This window comes from Scophthalmus maximus, chromosome 18 (assembly GCF_022379125.1).
Source record: "Scophthalmus maximus strain ysfricsl-2021 chromosome 18, ASM2237912v1, whole genome shotgun sequence".
Classification (NCBI taxonomy): Eukaryota; Metazoa; Chordata; class Actinopteri; order Pleuronectiformes; family Scophthalmidae; genus Scophthalmus; species Scophthalmus maximus.
Genome location: NC_061532.1, coordinates 14469569 through 14491550, shown reverse-complemented (window position 1 = coordinate 14491550; position 21982 = coordinate 14469569). Strand labels below are relative to the sequence as shown.

Below are 21982 nucleotides of genomic sequence, written 5' to 3'. Positions count from 1 at the left end.
TGCCTCATATAGCCCCACTTCAAATACAAAAACAAGAAATGACCATGAAGGTTTGTAAGTAGTAGGTGTCAATATTGCCATTCCATCAAAAAAGGAAAAATCCCTAACTTTGAAAACAAATGTATACTGTTGAGTAACTGTTAAATGGGATCGAAAGATTATTACGTGACAAAAATCAAACAAAACATCTATTATTTCAAATGGATCTTACCTTTTTGTCAAGTTTCAGCCAAGTGTAGTAACCTTTGGCATCCATGTACTGAAGTCCGAAGTACCAGACCTCGCGTAAGCCGACGGTTTTCACCACCTGCACAGAAAAAAAGGCACGTTTTTGGGTTAGTCTGGGGCTGCAACGAAAAGATTGACGCCCTACTGTACCCTAAAGCCCCGGTTGGTGTCTTTAATGTCTTGTTTTGTATGATCAAGAGCCAAAACCTATCAGAAAACGATGATGTCAAAATATAAAAAATAATGAGGTAATTTTCCAATAAATGAGAAAGAATCACTGATGGTTTTCTTCCAGCAGGACTTGTGGATAAAGTTCCTTTGAAGACTTTGCTGGCAAGGCCTGAAGAATCTGACCTTTAGGTGACATACTCAGGTACTTGGGTTAATGTGGTGTGCAACTCTCATCGTATTACTCATTCCCAGGCCGAGCATGGACTTGGCAAGGTAATGGTTTGAACTGCAGTCACCCACCGCCGAGATAAACACAGCACACTTACAAAATGCTTTATGTTTGATGCCTGTGGCAATTCAGAAAAAAGGTAATCGACTCTGTGGTCCCACTGGTGGTTACCACAGTCACTGGGGCTCAACTGATCCTTGTATTCTTGAGATTTGCACTACAGCTGCTACTAACAATTATTTTCATTATTGATGAATCTAACCCTAATCCTTTCTAGATTAATCAGTTAATTGTTTCGTCCATAAAGCACGTGGGTTCTTCAGATTGCTTGATGTGTCTGACCAAAACCCAAAAGCCCAATTACATTTGGTTTTCTATCATATTGGAAAAGAGAAAGCAGTAAATCCTCACAACTGAGAAGCTGGGACTTGGTAAGTTCCTTTTGCATTAGTGTTGAGACTTAAGGCTTTGACTCTAAATAGGCTCCATTGAGGAAGCCAACAAATTTAACCCATCACATTTCATTCTGAGCAATTCCATTTGCTATTCGGAAAGTACAGTAACATGTTGCTAAAACAACAACAAAAACATTTCTGTTGTAAACAAGTCTTAACCGAACTGGTCCTACTGAATGCTGAATGACTAGTATCCTGTCTGTGACTTCAGGGAAAAGCCGGAGAAGACTGGAGCAAGGGAGGGGGGGTCTGGTCCAGCTTACAAGGTCAGTTTCTTTCTGGCAAATCTGCAACAGCCAAAGGTCCTTCTTTATTACTAACGTCTAAAACGGAGATTATCCAAACGGCTTTAATTTCAACCACACTGGAATCACTTCAGGGCAAACCTTAAGAGGTATGTCTTCAGATGAGCAAATTCTAGATCTTTTTAAAACCAGTTTGACCGTGTCGCTGAGGCAAAAAGTGAAATTCCAGTTATAGATCTGGAATGATCACTTCTGCTGCTGGAGGAACTGCCGTTTTCCACTGGCTTCTGAGCAAAAAAACCTCAACAACCAGAGGCTCTTTATGGCCTTCAGAGAGCCAGGGCAATTTTCCAACGGCGGCACCAGTGTAAGAATTCATGCTTTTTTGTGTGAGTATACATGTGTGTGCGTGTGCCCTTAGGTTCGACAACTTCTGTGCTGGACCCTATTTGAATGCATCCCTGCCAAATTCCCCACCCAGTCACCAGGTGAGGGAGGCGCTTTGAGTCAGCAGGCTGGCACTCCAGAGAGGCCCACTCACAAAGATAAGCTCCTGCCAAGGTTAAAATTAAAATCCAACCCCCCCCCTCCCCTCCTCCTCCTCCTCCCTTGGTGGCCGACACAAAATGTAGGGCAGGCTGACCTGTGGGAGTACAGATGAATGGCTCTCATGATGGATTGTATTCAGAGCAGCAACAACAACAACAAGCATTAGAATCTGGCCTGAAATGAGAGAACACTTCGGCCTGCTGCATCTGCACCGGTAACGAAAACTCATAAGGCCTCTAGAAAACAATTGGCCCTTTCATGGAGGTTTTGCTTTGGGGTGCGCAGGGCAAGAGGCAGGCGAAACAGAGTGAGTCACCGCACAGAATGATACCTAAATAGTTTTTTCTCAGGGGGATAAGCTTCTGTGGAGAGGCTTGGTCTGACTTTGGCACTGCCAGAAACCGCTTCCTTAGGAAAGCTTACCGACCTTCAACAACCATTGCACTAACCCTAACCCTACTTAACAAATAGATAAACTACCTCTGATAACATGATGTACATGTTCTAAATGCCTGCTGACAAAGAATTCTGGAAAATAATACAGTTCATTAGAGGAGGATTAAATCAGAATCTTGGAACACCGGTTCAGTAAACTGACAACGCAGCGGGCTGGTTTGGCAGGCTGCCTCCACTTTAATGAGTCCCTGGTTTGCTCCAATGTACGTCAAGAGCTATTAACGCCTCACATATTCTAAGTAAGATTACTGAAAGCAGAACTCCAGGTTTTGCCAGGTTCAACAACTTAAATTTAAGTCTTTGTACAACATTTTTAACACTACATAGAATGTAATTTAACCTGTTCCATGGTCACATCAGCCAAAGGAATTAAGTTTGATGGCAAACCAGTAGGGACGATATGGCCAAAGTTAATTTATCAAGACATACCTTCTAAAGACTTCAATTCTTTTAAGACTTCTCCAGACCTGTGGATACCCCCTAAACCAGGGGCGGTTGATTACAAGATATTGTTGCGACAATAAATAAATCAATTCATCAAATCTGGAGGCCAAACGTCTTGTGAGAGAGCAACTTTTTATGAGCTGTTGTGAGCAGAGGCACGAGTCTACTCGATTCTGGCAATGATTAAAAAACTGTAAACTCTGTGAAACATTTGCAGTCAGGTTGAAGAGGCTAAACCGTTACAGATCCGGTGTTTCCCTGGTTGAAGGAGCAAAAGTCAGTCAGCAGACTGCATGACTGAAGACCGCTGCCTCATCTTACAGACGTCTGTCAGAGAGTGAAAGCTCCTCGTCTTCGGGGGGATCTCGGGGCCCTGTGGTGAGCCAGAGGAATGCCACTGGCCTGAAACGACATTACTCACTGCGTCCTCATGGGCTGAATAACGCAGGTCCTCCAGCGGCTTGGCAGGGGAAGGGAGGGGTTCACCCTGATGGGCCCCAAATAGGGACCGACCGGCACAAAGATGAAGGAGTGCGTTTTGAGGTGGGGAGCGCTGGTGTTGGTGGGGGGTACTGGCCCAAAGGAAACTGGTCTATAACTGTCAGACCACATATTCATTGTGACTGAAGTGAACAGTGTAGGGAGTGTTACAAAGCCAGTATTGTATGTTTTAATACCCAAGAATAGTTCTGCTGAACTGCTGCGAATAGCAACGAAAACTCATTCTTCAGGATGATCCCTCTAACGGCCGTCTCTGCAGATTGATTTGAACACAACTGTGGGTTGGGCGTCTTTTGAGAACTAGTTTCAAATTTTGCTGCTGGCACCTGACAGACAGATTATTTGGACTTGGCTACAGTTCAAGACATAGCTGAGCGTTTTTAAAATGTTGCCATTTCTTTTCGGCTGCCTAACATCAATCGTCCTCCAGCTTTTAACGAACGCCAAAAGGGAAAACTTGTCAAAGCCACATTACAAAGAGAGACGTGTTAACAGGCTATGAACAAGGCAAGCGCACTGAAGGCAGATATGAGGAGCCAGTATTGTAAACCTCGATAATTGTGATTGTTCTAATTGCAGCTCAAGGCAAAATTAAATGAGCAGCAGCAGCAGCAGCAGCGTCATATAGGGCTGAAACCTTGTGAGGGTGTGTAGGGGAGTGGCAGGCGTTTCTGTTTAAGAGTGGCATGACAGGGACTAAGGCTATGATCAGCGCTGACCACACGGGCCACACCAGAGCTCACACTCGCTCTGAGGGTGAGTTCACTGCTGTTAGTCAGCGTTTCCATGAAACCTGTCTAACACACCGTGACTATGAGTCTTTGCAGCCGATTCCTGTCGAGACAACACGCTTCAAACTAAATCAGGCTGCTGACAGACTTCTATGCTCCCTCGCCACTCCAGTCGGATGAGTTAATCTGTAGCCGGCTGCTCGGACTTCACACTAAGTTGCGAAGCATCGTGGACAGTTTCCCACGCTCAGATTAGTAAATTGCATCTTTGCACTAAAATAGAGCAGCAAACCATCTGACACTATCGCAGGGAGTGAGTGATAATATGCAGCACACCTCACTGAGCGCCATTCTGACAAGTAGGCCAGAGAATTCTGCAACACCTATGAAATAGAGAGATGTCAAAGGTGAATAGCGCTCCCTTCCTCTAACAAAACCACAAGTTAAGATCTTTAGAACGGCCGCCCTCGCTGCTATTCGTCACAACTGCTGACCTCGTGAAACCTCCAAAAAGACATGGAGCAGTGACGATATCACACAAAAATAACAATACCTAAATATGACTGGTATTCCACTTAGGGTTATTTTGGGGATATTATGCTGATTGTATTCAAATCTTTTTTGGGGCCAAATTGTTCTCTACAGCAACACTCATACGAAGAGTGAATCCCCTGACATGCAGCCACAATGCACACAAGTCTGCTACACTTGCAATTGACAAACGAGTTATTCAGGAAGTGGCAAAAACAATGCCTTTCCTCCCTCAGTTGCTGTCTTGCCGCCTCGAGAGAGCTCACGCTAATGACATGTCAAGTACATTAGGAGTTTTGGTGCCGAGCTTCACAACAGCATTGCACAACAGCGCAAATTTAAATAAAAGTCCTTGCTTATTACTATATTGCAAATGACCAGTAGTGGGGAAAAGTAAGGGTTGATGATAAAACACCATGCAGCGTACTTCTACACATTACATAACTGCATCCGCTGTAATAGGCAAACATTAATGAACCTACTGAAAAATTCTACACGCACCCGATGAAAGAGTGAAGAACAGTCGATCTGACGTCGAGTGATAGCAGCGCTAACTTACTAAATTAAAACACGCGTGCTCCAAAATAACTGTTTTGCTATAAACAATAAACGTGACAACACATTATTCTAAGTAAGCTCAAGTTGAGTACACGGCTAAACGTTTCCTACGCTACTAGAGAGGAACAACCACGAGAGGAAAATTCCTTTATTGTGGCCACACCTCACTCTGTAACTTCCTCACAGCCGTCATTCTGGGCTTAATTGATAATGCCATCAATCATCAGCTTGTCATTCATTTGTATATGTCCTCGGGTTCAGTTTGTACCCTTCAGTTATGTTGAGCTGATATTATTCACCACAAGAAACAATTAAAAATGTCTTAATCTCGCCGAGGCGTCTGTTTGTGGATTTGCATTGGATTTGGATTTTGAATTTGAGCATCCAGATTGGTGAAGTCAAAACAGTTGAGGACACTTCTCACCCTCAACAGTCGCCATCTGGGTTTATGTATCAGTAAGGAAAGGAACCATCATCACCATAGATTCAGACTTATGAAAATGGCGGCCAGGGTGGAAGGACACGCCCCCGATGCCGATGTGCAAGTGTAACTTTCTGTGTATTTTCTAATGCATGAAACGTGAGGGCGTTCACAAGGAAGTTAAACCTTCGAGTCGAGTGAACAAAGTAGTAAATATCTTGGCAGGTGACAATCGCATTTCAATACTGCAATCGTGCACAACAATTTGACACGCCGCACTTTGCCAGTGAGTGTACTCTCTACAGTGTACTACATCGGGGTTTCCGACAGAATTAGATCCTATATATGTGTAAGTGTGTCTGTCGTTGTCACTGTGTTGAAGAGCTTTTATGATCTCATGAGGTATAAAAAACACTGTATGTGCTCTAAGTGAAGTATCTGATTTGAGACACAGCAACAGAGGCTGATAAGGACTCTTGAAGCCGAAAGCTGCTGTAATCTCATCTGCAGGAGATAAGTTAACGGGTGGAAAGAGCTTTGGAGGGTCGATAATGAGGCCAATCACTTTCGATGCATCAAGACCATTGATCAGCTGAACTTCTCTCTATTCGTATCATTTTTATACGTCAGCAGCATACATATTTCTCTATACGTCTGCATCACGCCCGTATAGAGAACTGATATCAACTGTTACCTGGTCAAACAGCTGTTTGCCGGTGGTGCTGGGCTGGATGGCAAACTCCAGCTCAGCGTCCATGGTGGTGACGCGAACATTGACCTGTGGAAAAAACAGGAGAAAGACAAAACAGGAGTTCAAAAGCTGGGCCAGAGCAACAGGGACCACCGATTCGTGGTACTGCAGGGCACTGCTGTGGTGTATGTGTGTGTGTGTGTGTGTCTCGTATTTGCAGAGCAAATACACAGGCCTCTGTGTTTTATCTCTGCTTTCTCAGAGACAGACAGGCTGACTGAAGGGAACTCGAACTCTTCGGTGCTTGGACACAAATTTCCCTGTAAATAAAAAACAACGCGGCGTGTCTGACACTATTTTCACAGGTTGCTTAGAGGCACCATACACGTTACTCTGGCCGGATGAGCTGAACGGAGGAGGATGAATAAGGCGGCTCCTTCAGTCATTCACTCCCATTCACAGAAGAAGAAAAAGGCCCATCTTATAGTTCTGTGTTTAATGATTGACAAAAAGAGGTGACTGAAACCCGACTGAAACCCGCCTTACTGTATTGGGCAGAGGATTTAATGTCCACTAACTACAGGGATCCACCCCGGTGACTAATTGTACAACTTCAAAACCAATACAAAACCGTGACTGGTGCACTCCACAGAATAATGAGATCTGACGTCAAAGCGCGTGTCCCATAACAGGGACAAACAATATTCTGCATTGTAGGTTTGGTGAGTAATCGGCAAATGGCATCTGAATGTCACACAAAAGGCCTCGCGACAATTCACAAATATTTACAATAACTGCTTTGAGGTAACGGACACACTGAATATCGTTTCTGTGCACATAATGTCAAATGTCTCTGGTATTTGCGCGGGGGTTGGGTCGGGGTTATGAAAAGACAAAAGACTCTCAGAGAATTGACTGAACTTATTACTGCCCAGTGAAAACGATACAAAGAGGTCGGTGGACACGGTGACGAGAGAGAGAGCCGGGCTGACACAACCCTCCAGTTGACATCTTTCAACTCCAGCCCATTGTGAGCAGTGCCGAGCCTCAGCGGTGGAAAAAAAAATAAAAACCATTTCATTGACGCCCACTCCAAAAGGGGGATGTCTGGCCTGCAACGGGGACCAGTCTGGAGAGTCAGAGCTCCATTGACTTGTCATGAAGCTACACAGGCTGCACAACTAACTGACGAGACTAAAAATCCCGCAGAGAAGGTAAATCCTATCACAGCATTGGACGAGAAGCGCCTCACCACTGCGCTGTCCAGGATATTGCAGTGAGTCTAGACAGTGGATGTTCAAGGAGGTCCCATGTTTTCATCCATGTGTCTGCTGCCACCAAGTAATCCTAGGAGACTTGAGTCACTGGGGGGATTAAAACCCAGGATCTGTGGCATTAAATCTTTGGCTTTTCCCAACAAAATGAAAATAAATGTACCCCTTGGAGAGGTTTGCGCTTCTGCCACAATGCCACATGTGCAAACAATTTAAAACTTTTGGATTCGACCTACCACCAGAGCGACTTCTACCAGCTTCTAGTGGCAGCTAGAAAGCAGGGGAAGGAGGGGTGGGACGCTGAATTCACTTACACAGCAAAACAAAGCTCCCCTTTCAGCTGCAGCGCCCCAGCAGCGCCTCGCTATCATCGTCTACATCCCCGAGGAGCCAGATTACCAAAAACCTCCCAGCAGGCGTGATCACAAACTCTCATTTTGAGACGTGTCTTGTTTGACAGAGATTTTGTGAATTGACAGTAGCGGCCCTGACGGTCTGGGTTGCCTCTTCTCAACTTCACAGCCTGTATTTACAGCAGTCTACAGATGGAGCACCTAGAAAGAAAGGCGGGGGGGGGGGGAAGAAACACACCCTAACAGGCAGAGAATGGAACATGTGAATGTGTGGAGCAGAAACCACTGAGTGAGTGATATCTGATCTCGAACGCAAAGTCCTCCAACGGTTACTCACAATAAACTGAGGCCATTCACAGAGGTAAAGAAAACATGACACGTTTGCTAAAAATATACTGGGCAAAGACCCAGGGTTCCACAATGTGCAACTGTCAAGAGGAAAGTGCAGGCGTGCGTATGAACCAAATAAAAAAAGAATCCCCGCTTCACAAGTCACCATACTGCAGAAAGCAACCCAGTCATTTCAACTGCAGGAGCGCCGGGTCGCAGATCTGACCGGCTGTAATGACACATAAAGACAGTTTTCGCACACTTGGTCCGAAATCGGACTTTTCGGTTCTTTAATAGTGAAACACTCCGGGATACTTTTTATTGAACTTTTAAATAAAACGCAACACTCAAATGAGTAGTTCCATATTCAACCTGTACATAAGCTTATTTGCTTTCTTGCTAAGGAATTAGATTAGAAGCTCTTCTGTCTGTATGATGCCTATGGAGCTACAGCCAGTTAGCTTAGCATAAAGTCTGGAGACAAGGGACAACAGCTAGCAGAGATTTGTCCAAAGATTACTAAAGCCAAGCCAACCAGGCGCAGGTACGAGTCCACTGTACTCCATACAAAGAAGTTTATGGGGACCATTTTTTGGGAGGTGATTGATGGTTTTGTGTTTTCATGTCCCGAAAAAATAGAACACATTAATATCCCAAAGTCAAAGGTTACTTCTTTGTCGGACAGACAGAACAAAACTCAAATATTTTTACATTTTTAGACGAGATAACCCCGAGAACGCCGACAGAGATTTAAAAATCTATAGCTATAGAGTCGAGACGACTCATTGATTTATTAACAGAAAAAGGGGTGTTCTGCTCTGCAAATGAATCCGTCGCGCCATTTGGGCCAAGAATGCCAAACATACACGATGACGATCATAGACCGCATATTTTTCCGTCAGCCTTTTCAGCGTTGAGGTTAAAGAGCTGCTCGGGGGGTCAAGTGAAAGAAACGAGGCGGCCGTCACCTCGGTGGTTAAACTGTGAATAGGCCGTACTGCATTCTCCGGTGAACTCCGTTCAATATTTAACCCGCGGCATAGTTTGCGTGGCCTTCGAGGAGCCTTGAGGGAAAAAAAGGGAGTTGCCGTGGAGACGCCACTGAAAATGGTCCGAGAGCAATATAGCCATAAATGACTGAGTGTAGAGCGGTGACACTACAAGGATGGAGATAAAGGACTCGCTGTGTCTTTGGTTGAGCCTTTAGAAAGTGACACGCTGCCTGTTGTGAGTGGTTTTTCCACAGATTCTGCTAAACACATGTAATTGACTTGAAAACCATTTGGTGGTGGTGGGGGGCGGTCATCAATCAGGACCGGGGGCGTTCCAAACATGACTGACCGATCAATTATTTAAACAAACAAACACCAACAATAGAGCTGGACATGAAAAGGAAAACACCCATCCATGTTGATCGTGACCGCGCCTTGTGTGGTTTGGGCCGCAGCCGCGGGGAAACAGGATTCCTGGGAGAGCCAAGGAGCACTATCGCTTCCTTCTGACAATGTGTCATTCAGATAAGTGAAACCTGAGTCATGGCAGCAGTGGCGGCGGCGGCGGCGGCGGTGGCAGCAGGAGCCCCCGGCCTCCTGCCACATGGGCATCTCGCTCGTCGCCTGTCATAAAAGCAAGTTTCTCTTTTCCAAACGAAACCACGACGGAATGTTTGGTCTCGCGCCAAAGTATCTGAGCTGTAATACTCAAGAGTGCATGTCACAATCAAATCTTAGGCGGGTTCGCACTTTTACCCTATTTGATTTTTGAAGGGTTGCTTTACAAATACCTGTCTATGACTCCACGTTAAAAAGTCTAATGTAAGGCAACCTGTTAAGATGTTTTTAGGCATTTTTTTTGCAGTGCGTTAGATAAGGGTTGCCATTCAACAATAAGGGAATCGGTCAGGAGAGAAGAGAGGAAGAGGATGCTGGATTAAAACCCTGAACATTTTGATGTACATGTTACGTATCTCACAACCCAAAAATGAACTCCTCTGGAGATAATGTATTCATACTTTTTTTTGTGTCTTCAAAACTTAACTTCAAGATTCTTCAACTGTTTTAATGATAATTGAGTTTTTGCTTCTTTCATATTCTACACATTTTTAGGGTTTCTATGACTATAGTGGTCTTGTTTCCCTTTGTTTGAGTCTTTGGCATTATTTTTTTTTATTTTTTAGGTCAGTGGTGGAAAAATTAACATCATCATGATTTGGTTTTAGAAGGTAAAACTTGAATTCACATGTATGTGTTGAATATCTCCATTCCATTTGTTCATAAGGCTTAAACGTGGTACAACAGTATACAAATCAGTGTGGAATAAAACCAGAGCTGCAATAATTATTCAAATTATGATTCAACAGGAAACTTATTTGATGTTCTATCAATTGTTAAGAACCATTTTACAAAAAAAAGTCCAATAATTGAACTGGTTTTAGCTTCTCAAATGTGAGAATTTGTAGTTTTGATTGTCTATTTGATTATCGTGGGGTTTAGAATTCTTAGTCAGAGAAAATAAGCAACCTGATGACATCATTGTGGAATTCATTATTTATGAACATAATCATCACTTCCTGACAGCCCATCGTCCCCTGCCCTCCACTTCCACTTCTCATTTATGTGAAGTCGAACCATAAACCCTCATCCACACATCTCATCCACACAAAAGTGAGACTTGGCCTGTGCGGCGTTTATTTGAGAGTAGGAAGCTTTCTGGTGCAAACTGAATCAAAAGTTCACTTCATTATCTTTCACACTGTATCATGAAAGCCGGGCAAGACACTGACGAATACAAAATCAAAGCTTCAAAGGTTCTCAAGCTCCTGATATCATGGAACAGAAAACAGTGGAGATATTGTCGTCTCAAAGAAACAAATAAAAGCCGTTTAGTGGGCTACTGGGCAGCTGCTATCAGACGGTCATGATGTCATTTCCACAGCGGCGCTCATGACAACCCCGAGGCGACTCTAAACAAACCGACAACACACGTTATATGACGCTGACCGGGGCTCCAGTCATTGTCATCACAACACGCCGCTCTGCTCAACAGCAACACGACTCGATCCGATAAGGATCCTGTGATAGCAACTTCTGACGCTGTTTTTGAAATGAAAATGGGATGTTTGTTTTTTTTGTATGATTCAGCCACATCTGTTTTGTTTTCTATTTGACTTTTTAAATAAAGAACAGAGGATGGGGGGGGGATAAACTCACTCAGTGCTGAAAAAAAAATGGAAATGTGTTTTACTCATTTCCCTCACATTTTCCTTCATACTGTAAAATATACATACGCCTACCAGAAATTTCCAAACTGAGACGAGGGAGGGGAGGGCGGGAGGGGAGGGGAGGGACGAGTGCCATGTGCAACTGAACCATATGTAACAGCCTGGGTGGGGCATCATGAGTCAAGAGCTGCTGAAGTATGGAGGACAACTTACTCAAAATAACATGGTCTTTTTTGTCTTTTGTGATGATGAAAATCACTGCTTCTTATTATCCTATAACAAGTCTCCACGTTTACTAAAGAAACCCAACATTAAGAGGAGAGCAATCCCAAATTGCAGCCTTGAAAATGAACGTCCAAACACCGAGAAACAAAACAACAAACAAACTCCTGCATCTGTAAACAGGAGCTCTCCCAGCCCCCACCTTGAGGGCGACGTCGCACAAGTGAACAACAACAGAGGACAGTTTGAACGATCGCGGATCCTGTGACTATGTGTCCGCCGACATCATTAATCACCAATGACATCATGACTCTATATGCTGCTCATACATATGACACACCCCCAGGATATGATGCGAGCATGTGATTTGAGTGGCATTCCCCCTTTAACAGCGAGCGCCTTCTGACACTGGAAGTTTCTATGACATAATTACACACTATATAAATCGTTTCTCTGTAAGTTTTTTTTGCTTTTTTTCTATGGCCCATCTTTGGTTTCTGGCCCATTCATTTAGAAAAAGTTTGAAAGACAAAAAAAAAAGGAATCAACTGGAAAAGGTTAAAGGTGTTTCACAGTGATTCACAGTGATCACTCGACTTGAAAGTCAAGAAACTGAGAAGCATCCGTTTGAACAGTTGCAATCTGCCACTGTCATCAATGGACTTGTTTTATCCTTCTCCAAATAAGCAACAAATAAATCACAGTATTTAATAGCCAATAAAATATCACCACTAAAGTCCATTTTAAATGTTTTTTAAAAGACTGACACAGTTATGACACTTAACTTAAGTGTCATAACTGAGTGAAAAGATTCTGACATAATGAGAGTTACAGTGAAGTTACCATTCAGTTCACCAACAAACCAAAGTGTCCCTAACTTGATTGTGGTGAAATGGATTATTAATACACATCCTCCACGGACGTGCCTCGGTCGTGGTGTGTTCAAGCTTCACAGAATAAGCAGTGACACAAGTGAAACAAATTGAATCAATGAATCAAACAGCAAAGAGCTTTTCTTACCGCTTTGGGCATTTTTCCGTCCGTTTCCTGGCTCTCTTCTGCTTGTGTTTTTTCTCTCTCCAGAGAAGAGACCTGTGCTCCGTGCGTCGTCTGCTTCTCACTGCGTCTTTCTGGAATCGGAGAGAGAAAGAGGAGAAACGAGTTCCACACACTTTGCGCGTTACTTAAAGCGGCGGAGAGCAGCTCGGCACTCCTGCAGGGGGATGAATCACCGCGAGCAACCGACAAGCTCGCAGCACTGCAGCCGGAACAGCGCACTGGACTTCAAAATAAGAGCTTTTTATCAAGTATACTTTGTTGTCTTTTTTTTTTTTTTTCATGGACTTTATTAGGAAAACGAAAATGTCCCAAGTGAGCCCGTTTAGAATACAGCAGGAAAATCTCTGGAAGATTCACGGTAAGAGAGTGGGCACGTTGAAAACAAAAACGCTGCCTCCCGCAATGATCTACCCATAGTTACAATGTTCCAGAAATGTTCCTGCTGCATTCGTCACATGTGAAAGGCAAACTTGTTAAATGTCCAGACCCGATTTTCAGGACGTTCATGTCTGAAAGCAGGTTAATTCTGGCTAGGGCGTCCCTTTGCTTCAAAAACAGCCTCGAATCTTCCTAACACTTTGATTCCACGAGTTGATGTTGGACACGTCACTTTTAGGGTCTGGACCATGTTGACATCACCTAATACAATATCTACAGATTTGTCAGCTGCACGTTGGGAGTCGCCTAGAGGTATACCCCAAAAACATAAATTTAACAATCATATAAAACAGAGAAAAGCAACTGGAACCGGAGAAGTTTGGATAGTTTTGCTTAATTTATTTATTTATAGCAGTTACTTTCAGAATCCAAACTCATTGTTTTATTTTTAATAAATCAATGAGATTGTAGGGAAAACAAATGGTGACTGTCAAAACAGTCAGTGCCACAATTCTCCCAAGGTCATGTTCTCAATTTGCTTTGCTGTGACCAATAGTCAAAAATTAAAAGATACTTTACAATTATACAAAACAGAGGATAACATAAAATCCTAGTAGAACCATAAGATGCACGGGTTGTTGAATGTTTTTGCTTCTCATACTCAAACTTAAATCAATTATAATGTCATAGTTTGTTATAGGGTACTAAGGTTCTTGTACTCATAACCACGACTAAAAAAAAAAACATAGCACAACACTGGGACCAATTAATAACTAGTTCAACTTTGACACTAATGATGTATCTGTGCAGACTAACCCCTTTGGTTGTGTGACACTTGACGTGAACAGTTTTATTGTGAAACCTGACACCGCAAATGCTAGATTTCCACTCCACCTTGGCGATCTTGACTCATCCAGGCAGGTTAAAAATGGTCCTCGACATGCCTCACCCAGTGGCTGTGCTAAACGGACATAGTCCCCACCCTGCTCTTTTCTTTTCTTCTTCTCCTTTTTGACTCTTTTATTTTGAAGCGTTCATTTTGCTACGACAAACCCGCACACAAACACACACACCTCCAGTCACATTTACGGAAGCCGCGTCCGCCCACATTTGTCCGCGTCGCTTGACAAAGCGGATTTAAACAAACACATAAACATTCAAATTCAACAACACCACGAGTCAAGTGCGACTGTCGAACAGTGGAGGCTTTTAACAGCGCAATCCGTCGGTGAATATTTTGTCGATGAGGTTACGTCTATGTTACTATGAAAAAAAAAAAAAAGGTTCACACCCACAAGCGGCGGGGAAACGACTCGAGCCGAGCGAACGAGAAAATCCACTTTACAGGGACGACGAGCAAACAGCAGAGGACGGAGAGTTCAGAGTGAAACAAATCGTTTTTAAAAGTTGCTTTTTAAAAAAAAAGGGGGGGGGGGGGGGGTTCGAACTCGGTCCGTATGAATAAAACAGGTCAGGTCCTCCGCCTCCTCCTCAGTAATCCCACTGACACCTGTTGAGAGATTTGTCTCCTTTGAGCAGCGCGGAGGCAGAAAGGGAAGGGAAAAAAGTGCGATAAGTCTTTTTATATAGATATATTGATATTTTTTTTGGGGGGGGGGGGTGTTTTCCTTTGTTCTTCAGTCGGTGCGACACGCAGCCGGTCCGCCGACAGCTCGGGTCTTACCGGTGCCGATGAGTGGTTGGGAGTCGCCGACAGAGAACCGCGGTCCGAGAGCTCGCAGGCGCATGCGCAGATTCGTCCTCCTCCTCCTCCTCCTCCTCCTCTCCCGTCAACATGGCGCTCATCCATCCGAGATGTTCCTGCGGCGGTAGGGTTCACAACCCCGGGTCCGCGGACCTGCACCGGGAGGGACGATTATTTTCATTATCGATTAATCTGTCGATGATTTTTTTTCTCGATTGATCGATTAGCTGTTCTGTCCATAACATGGTGGAAAAAAATGTCGATGTGTTTCCCCCAAAACTCCTCAAGAAGATTTTTGCTTTGCTCACACACATACACACCAAATCTATTTGGTTTACTGTCGTAGAGGAGAAAAAGATGTGTAAAATCTACCTGAACCGATGACTTGATTATCAAAAATAGATGGCGATTCATTTAGTAGTCGAATACTAATCGATTAGCTGTGGAAAGTCTAGACTGCACCCACAAGGCCAAAGACAGTTTCATAAACATGTCTGGGCAAAGGGTTAGGGTTATTTTTATTTTATTTTTTTACATGAAAATGTAGGAATGTTGATTTCCCCAGCGACAGTAGAACATTTAAAGAGTGAATTCACCATTAGGAGATTTATAAAACTCATGAGGGATAAATTGTGAATTATATCAATATTTCAAGCCAGTAAAGGTCAAGACTAATCACTGGGACCACGAACTACCTGATAATGTGTCCGATGGTTTAGACATGTTGATTTTGTCATTTGTTTTTGTCATTTTCTTTCATCTTATATTGCTAATTTTAGTTTTGTCTTGTTGAGTCCTGTGCTGTTTTATTCCATAAATCACTTTGCAACTGTGTTTAGATAGGTGCTGTATAAATGAAGTATTATTATTATCATTATTTTAAACATCTCAACCCAGAGTGTCATGAATAAACTCATATTATTCATTTATTTATTTCTCAATATTATATTTGTCCCTCTTCATTTTGATACTGTCTCGTTCGTCTAAAGATTTCATTGTTTGATTCGCAATTCAGTCAATTTCACAGACAGTAAAATGACAAACCGTGATCTCACATGACCGTTTGCGTGTAAAGTTTGCACAGTAACACAATACGGTACAATGTGCACATCCTCCACTTGATCATAATGTACCGGGAAAATATTATTTGCTCAAAGGGGGGGGGGTTTGTGTATAAGCCACTTTCGCAGGGGAAAGTAAATCCATGTGAATTATCTGAGCAATAACAGCTAATACCATCCATAAGTATGAATAAATACATATAATCCCCCAATCTGTCTGCTGTGTAAAGCCTCAGGTGGCAGTTGCGTCACAGCACAAACTTTTTTTTTTCTTCCTCTTTTTTTTTTTTGCACAATATTTCATCGGGGAAGTGAAGCGTCATCCGCCCCGCACTGAACCGAGGAAGAGGGGAGGCGTCATAGGTGAGCTGACCAATGAGGTGACGGGATTAAAATAGAGCCGTATATATCCGAGGTCAGACCAACTTCTCACCATAACGCGAAACTGAACAGTGATACAAGACACTTTGTTCTACACAAGCGTGTCCTTCATCATCATCATCATCATCACAGTCACTTCCTCCACTACATACGTTTTGAGTTACATGAAAATAAAAGTATGTTGTTGTTTTTTCAAGTTTTATTTTTAGTAATTTCTTTCTACAAAGATTTCCTAACAATGCTTAGAAAATGAAGATGATACAAAAAGTTTAAAAAAGATAAAAAATAGAAATTACTTCTTTTTTTTCCGGGCTCGGTCTTTTGATAAGAAAAGCGAAAGAAGGAGTCTTGAGCAATGCAAAACATTCACGAATCATTTACCTGTTAGGGCACCTGAACGAAACTGTTTGCAGAGCAATGCCAGATGCAAATAGATAAAAGTCACAAAGGAAGGTGCTGTGAATGGTCCTTTAAATATTTATTTACAGAGTTCCTCAACAGAAAAAAAGAAAAAAAAACCCTGCTGTACACCTGCTATGTGACTGATACAGTTTTTGAGATAAAACCATGTTTTTGGTCATATTTTATTTGGCGAGAGCTAAATTTCTAAAGACAAATTGCATGCCTGAGAGAAATAAACACTGTTTTGACTGGTTGTCAAAACAAAAAGGAAAACGATAAGAGTTGTATAACTTGGGGCGGCTCAGGATAACAAACATGGACACATTTCATATTATTTCTGGGCCATAGTGGTTTTGACGAAAGCCATAAAATATCTACTGAATGATTTGAAAAAATCACCAAACGCCAATGTAGGCCACAATTTCTGACTGAAAACCTCAGAAAAAATCTGTCATAATGTCTCATCCATTAACTGCAGCTAATGGGGGATAATCAAGTTGATTTAAAGTGCTACATTTTGATTTTAACATTGTTAAATAACAATCGAGTTAGTGGTGTTGCTTGATCTCAAACCACAGTTTTGTCTGCAGAAATTTATTTTTCATAATACATTCATTGTGGTGACATTGACTCCATCTCTGAGAATTGTGCTTTTATCACTCTCTGGGCGCTACTCGTCAGATTTGGCCTCCTTGAAGCCCTCCAGTCTCTCCTTGGCGACATCGTGGATGATATCTGAAACGGACAAGATCGGATGAAGATGCATTCGGTCAACGTCTGCTCTGTGAACAACACTGCAGTGACCTTTGCAGTGTTTTACAAATAACCACCAGAGGGCGATCCAACAGTATCTATGACCCGAGGACTCCTGGAGGAGGACTTGTTCAGAATACCATTTACAGTCGTCTGATAACATCAGCCTCTCGAACATGAAGAGGATCGTTATATAGACACATCTCTCGTTCCGGTGTGACATCTTAAAGCGGAACGCCACAAGATCTGTGTACCGCTCCAGTGAGAAAATGAGATCATTTGTGCCCTTAGCTCAAACATATTATACTATATTCCCCTTACTGTCCAGGAGCTGTCTTGCTGTGTATCTCCTCTCCAACGTGTTGTTGACCTCAGCCATCAGCCATGGGAAGAAATTTGTCTCGATATCTGGAAAACAGATTCACAAATATGACGAAAGAGTATGAATGTGCTCGTATTTTTTGCGAGACATATCAGAGGATTAATAACAGGGAAATAGACCCCACATGTGTGAGAGCGAGTGTAGCTGAGTATACACAATGGTGCAGGAAAGCAATGTGGCGAGGGCGGCCGACCTTTCTCAACAGGATCATTAAAGTAGCCGTGGCTATACAATGACTTGAAGACTGCGGGTACAAGGTCAGCCAAGTACTGCTGGGTGTATGCACGGGCAGCAATCTTCTCCGCAGCCTCTCTTTCTTTCTCCAGCACCTCCTTCTGCTGAGCAATTCTATGTACCTGAGATCGGAGGGGAGAAAGAAATTTGCAGGTATCTTTTCAGCATCTTTTTTTTATCTGATATGACACAATAGTACGCATTTGACCTTTATTGAAGCTGTTATATTTGCTGTTCTGTTAATGATTCCTTCTTTTCGGAGAGAAAAAACTGTCTCTCGTGCACAAAAACAATGACATTTTATGACAGAACGTTTGGTTTAACTAAGTATATCTGTTTTCAGAATTTTTAAAATTCAGAAAGGAAGGCAAAGTTACAAATTTCTAAAAGTTAAATGCTCTAAAAAAAGAAACTTATCTTCTTCATCAGGAATGTGAGGTTACAGTTTGATCAAACTTGATGATTGACACCGTTGTCTCCCTGGCAACATAAGCAAACAAACCTATCGACTAATCGTTTTATTTCAACATTCTGACTCCAGAACAGCCTATATATATATGCATATATATATATATATATATATATATATATATATATGCACACACACACACACTTATTTAAATCTAAATTTACAATGAGATTTTATCTTTTTGCAAGAGCTTGAAGCAGATTTGGACCCAGTCCGCTTTGGACACGTTGTGTGGTACGTGCTCTGAGGCGTGCTACCAGGGCACCCAAGGCTTTGTTTCTATGATTTTTACATACTCTCTCCTCGCTGTGGCGTCTCTCCTGCTCCTGAAGCCGCTGCACTTCTGCCAGCTCGATATTCCGGAGCTCCTGGTAGGCCCTCTGCTGGGCCCTGAGACAGGCCAGCTCCTCCTCCTCCAGCACCTCGAGCAGAGACTGCTCTATCGTCTTACCCACCAGGACCTCCAGCACCGGCTGCACCTCGCTGTCAAAGTTAAACAACTGCAGGAGGACATGGGGCAGTAAGTGGAGTTGCCATGCGTAAAACATTAGGTTTCATTTGACCAAGCATGCAGAGATTTTACGTTACATTAGGATCAAGCTATATCCAGTAATTTAGTATTTCATTTGCATAAAGCTGGGAGACTCACAAGCGGAATAATAATAAACAAAACATTTTCTGACGTCTCCTTAATTCAACCAGTGACATCTCTTCACCACAAGTTTGTGACACTGGGTTCCTGTTTACTGTAAATTTGATGTTTTCCGAGCTTCGAAAACCCAGATGATGTAGCAATGAAATTTCGGTTAGTAGCGGAAGACATTGTACAAGGTTGAATGTTTTCTTTGGAACTGTTAAATCTCTTAAGTGCAGCCACAGCCCCAATTTGAATGACCTACCTCTCCGTCCTCTATCTGTGTTTCAACATCGGTGCCAGATTTGGCAGGTATGAAGAGCGGGCTTGCAGGTCTGTCCAGGAAAGCATCAGTCTGGCAGTCAACATCTGTACCCACTATGGCTTCACTTAGTTCTTCAAGATAAAGTTCTGAAAATAAAGGAGAGTGTTTGTTTCTTTTGGTTTCCAAAACTGTAGACTAGGTAAAAGCTTTGAAGTTCATCCATCGTCTACCAGTTATCCATTTAAGGGTCGGAGCCAATCCCAGCTGACATTGGGCAAATTAGCCTATCACAGGGCCACATACAGAGACGGACAACCATTCACTCTCACATTCACACCTACGGGCAATTTAGAGTCTCCAATGAACCTGACCCCATTCTGCATGTCTTTTGACTGTGGGAGGAAGCCGGAGAACCCGGAGAGAACCCCCATGCATACACGTGGGGTGCACACTCCACACAGAAAGGTTTGGTTGGTTTGAACCGGGACTCGAACCCAGGACCTTCTTGCTGTGAGGCGAAAGTGCTAACCACTACACCACCGTGCAGCCCAGCCTTGAAGTTGTCAGGAGAAATATTTTGTACCTGTTTGTACATCAATGTGTTGTCTGCCCTGCAGGGCTTCAGGGGTCTTTGGTCCGCTCTGCTCTCTGGCCCGTTTTCGAGCAATGGCTCTCCTCCGGATCTCCTGCTGCATTTCCATCTCAGCAGCGTCCGGCTGGGCGGCCTGTCGACGGCGCGCGAAAGAACAAAGTTTGCAAGAAGAAGTGGCCCAAAAAAAGGCGGGCAAACTGGTCAGCGAGACGCAAAGCATGAATGGATGTTTCATACTCACGGTCGGTATGAATTGTTGAGCGTAAGTGTTCCCTCGGACAACGCGGCGGTCGTACATAATGTTTCCATAGTTGCCCTGTGTCCTGCGTTGTTAAAAAAGAATTAAATTAAATAAGATGTAATCAGCTCATTAGCAGATGAAGCCGACACTTGTTAATCCCCAAAGGTGAAATGCTGTCGACAGTTAAATGAGACAGTATTTGATATATTATATAGAGATATGGGGTTTTCTGATTGAGGACTGAGGATGTTCACCTATTATCAGTATTGTCAGCAAAACGTTCTTAAAGGAACAAAGTGCTGATTATGATGAGTGCTTTCATTGTTATTTTATTACTTACAACTCTGTTTATTATTAATAGTGTAGCTGGTTGAGGTGGAGCTAATTTTGACCAACTACTTTAAACTCCAGCTAGTTTAACTAAGAGCTGTCAAATATAGAAATATAATGGAGTAAAAGGTGCAATATTTACCTCTAAAATGTAGTCAAGTACTTTGAAAGTGCAGTCAAGTATACTACTTGGTTACTTTATACCATTGTCTGTATAATATGATCATTTAAGAAGGATTATTTAAGATATTTTCAACATCTAAAGTTCTGCTTTGTTCATTCTCACTGCTTGTAGAACACACTGCACTGGCTCGGGTGGGTTGCGTTCAAGTGCAGCTCGGTGTTTAGTAGCGTTAATACTGTGATGTAGCCAGGTTTCTACAGCTGGCTAGCTCTTTATTAGCCTAGCCATAACAGCAACGTGTGTGTTTGTTTTGTTCGGACGGCACGTACTGTTCGGGCGGGGCCTCTCTGTATTTGGAGCGGTTCTCCACGGGTCGGGGCCGACTGGAGAACGTGTAGGTTCCGTTCGGATCCCTGTGGATGTGCGAGTGAAACGCCATCTACCACAAACTGTGCGGGTCGGACGCCCCGATTGTTGTGAGAGTTACCGTTAACGTCCGGTTGCGATGACAACCGGTGCGGGCGGGAGGAGGCGGCGACAGACTCCTACTGGGGAGGGGGGCGTGGCGCTCCGACCAGACCGGAAACACGTCACCTACACATCAAAGAGGCGCTCACAAGTGACTCCACTTTGATGCGGAGTTGTTGTTGTTGTTGTTGTTGTTGTTGTTTTCATACATGTGGTGACAAGCAGATCCTCTATATGTTCATGCCAAATTCAACACATGATGGAAATTCAATTATTAAATTACTTATTTTCCTATTAATGTTGTGTGTGTGAGAGGCTCAGACTCCATGATGATAGTTTGGCATGATCACTTGTTGTATTATCATTTGATGCCTCGTTAACACTGTTATTTATATAGAATGTTTATGTTTTATAAGTCAAGGAACCAAAGGTCTGCTAAATACACCAAAAGTAACAGCAAATGCAAGTAGCTTAAGCGGCATGGACCAAGGACGATCCTTTTGTCATCGTATTCCTTTTAATTGCTGCACTGTTCACGACTTATTTTCAGCAAAACATCTTTTCATTCAATATTAATAAAACAAGCAATGTGTGGAGTGTTCGTTTTTGTTGTTGATGTTCCTATACTTGATTACTTGATTGGTGAGTTGCGCATCTCATCTCATCTTGTCTCATCTTCCTCCACACAGTGTATACCTGGAATCACTGAATAGAAAACTTTATTCACGAAAGCCACACTCTCCCTCCCACTAGCTAAAAAATCTTTTGTCTAAAATTTAAAAGCCCAGGAAAGATGCTGTTTGCCAATTTTTGCCACAAAACAAAAGCTATTTTGGACCAAATTCAATGAAACCCACGCTGGGTTTCACAAGGCTTAGACTAATTTCTAAAATCA

The 21982-nt window shown here is 43.0% G+C and overlaps 2 protein-coding genes across 3 annotated transcripts in view; both read right to left on the bottom strand.

The window, feature by feature from the left end:
- Positions 1–14839, bottom strand: part of ezrb (ezrin b) — a 30715-nt gene extending 15876 nt beyond the window's left edge. Inside the window, exons 1-4 of one of the 2 annotated variants that reach the window (XM_035617674.2) lie at positions 14731–14839; positions 12630–12739; positions 6214–6297; positions 212–307 (exon numbers count right to left, since the gene is read on the bottom strand). In XM_035617674.2, coding sequence (XP_035473567.1) covers positions 212–307; positions 6214–6297; positions 12630–12739; positions 14731–14794 — 354 coding nt within the window. In that variant the 5' untranslated portion in view covers positions 14795–14839. Of the gene's footprint in view, positions 1–211; positions 308–6213; positions 6298–12629; positions 12740–13940; positions 13975–14730 lie in introns of those variants that run through there. The other variant, XM_035617675.2, reaches the window with a different exon arrangement.
- A 1819-nt stretch (positions 14840–16658) lies between these two features.
- On the bottom strand, positions 16659–21165 carry rsph3 (radial spoke head 3). The gene is made up of 8 exons (XM_035618365.1): positions 20949–21165; positions 20166–20247; positions 19916–20057; positions 19333–19478; positions 18730–18933; positions 17924–18086; positions 17670–17756; positions 16659–17330 (listed from the first exon to the last, which is right to left on the bottom strand). The coding sequence occupies exons 1-8, from the start codon at positions 21056–21058 to the stop codon at positions 17266–17268; spliced, it is 999 nt and encodes a 332-aa protein (XP_035474258.1). The 5' UTR covers positions 21059–21165; the 3' UTR covers positions 16659–17265.
- Positions 21166–21982: the final 817 nt, after the last annotated feature.

What these genes read in the sequence shown, in the direction of transcription:
- rsph3 (XM_035618365.1), bottom strand. Translation starts at nt 21,058, where the DNA reads ATGGCGTTTCACTCGCACATCCACAGGGATCCGAACGGAACCTACACG. An exon ending in AGAGAGGCCCCGCCCGAACA is followed by an intron (nt 20,248 to 20,948) that starts GTACGTGCCGTC and finishes TTAACAACGCAG; the next exon opens with GACACAGGGCAACTATGGAA. An exon ending in ACACATTGATGTACAAACAG is followed by an intron (nt 19,479 to 19,915) that starts GTACAAAATATT and finishes CTTTATTTTCAG; the next exon opens with AACTTTATCTTGAAGAACTA.